Source organism: Nematolebias whitei, chromosome 9 (assembly GCF_014905685.2).
Source record: "Nematolebias whitei isolate Nwh7 chromosome 9, NemWhi1, whole genome shotgun sequence".
In the NCBI taxonomy this organism is placed as follows: domain Eukaryota; kingdom Metazoa; phylum Chordata; class Actinopteri; order Cyprinodontiformes; family Rivulidae; genus Nematolebias; species Nematolebias whitei.
In genome coordinates, this window is record NC_056506.1 from 28,193,858 (window position 1) to 28,194,726 (window position 869).

General features: G+C 37.4%; 1 protein-coding gene across 1 annotated transcript in view; it reads left to right on the top strand.

The window, feature by feature from the left end:
- Positions 1–115: 115 nt before the first annotated feature.
- LOC119414199 (DBIRD complex subunit ZNF326) overlaps positions 116–869 on the top strand; it is a 59,683-nt gene continuing 58,929 nt past the window's right edge. The window contains exon 1 of the mRNA XM_037681298.1: positions 116–182. Within this exon, the coding sequence (XP_037537226.1) occupies positions 119–182 (64 nt within the window). The 5' untranslated portion in view covers positions 116–118. The remainder of the gene's footprint in view (positions 183–869) is intronic.

Below are 869 nucleotides of genomic sequence, written 5' to 3' on the forward strand. Positions count from 1 at the left end.
AAAGCTATTAGCACAGCTAGCTTAACTTAGCTTAGCCTAGCCTGCCCGTTCAGTCGCTTTTATTTTACTGTCGTTTTGTTTTTGTTGTTTCAGAGTCCCCCAGGCTTTCGTAGAAGCCATGAAACGGATATCTGCGTCCGACACTGTTCCCACCCCTCCACCTATACTAAAGAAAGCAGGTGGTGAGGATGACACACTTACACAGGCTCAGCTGTGGGCTTCACGGTTTTATCATTTATATCACTTAAATACTCATTTATATCACTTGAATACTCGTTTATAGCACAGCTACCACTGTATACATATGTTAATGTTTTACTGCCCTAATTTAAATTATTTCTAAAATAAATTACTTGCCAAAGAAAGATGAGAAATCTCAAGTTCAAGAATCTTTATTATCCCCAAGCAGCAGTTTGTTTCACAGTCAGTAGAGATACAAAACATCCATAGACAAGACATTGATGAGACATTAAAATAACAGTACAGAAATCATCACTGTTCATTGAGAAGCCTAATTGCTACAGGGTACATCACTACATTTTGCTATCAAACACTATTAAAAGATGTATGTAACTCTACATAGCAGGAGTAGACAATACTACACAATTTCAGTTTACATGCAATACCAGTCTCGTTATTTCTTTCAAATCAATAATTTTATTTAGATTCCGTAATGTTGATAAAAGGATGGCAAAATGGAAAAGCTTTGTTTTTAAAAACTAAGTTCACCCCCGTGATCCAGCTGCTTGTAGAACCTCCTTTAGCAGTAAGAACTTCCAGTAGTGGCTTTCTGTAGGACTTTTTCTGTCTCTCTCGTGGTTGTAGAGGAATTTTGGCCCACCTTTCTTAACAAGCAACAAAGTCCATGC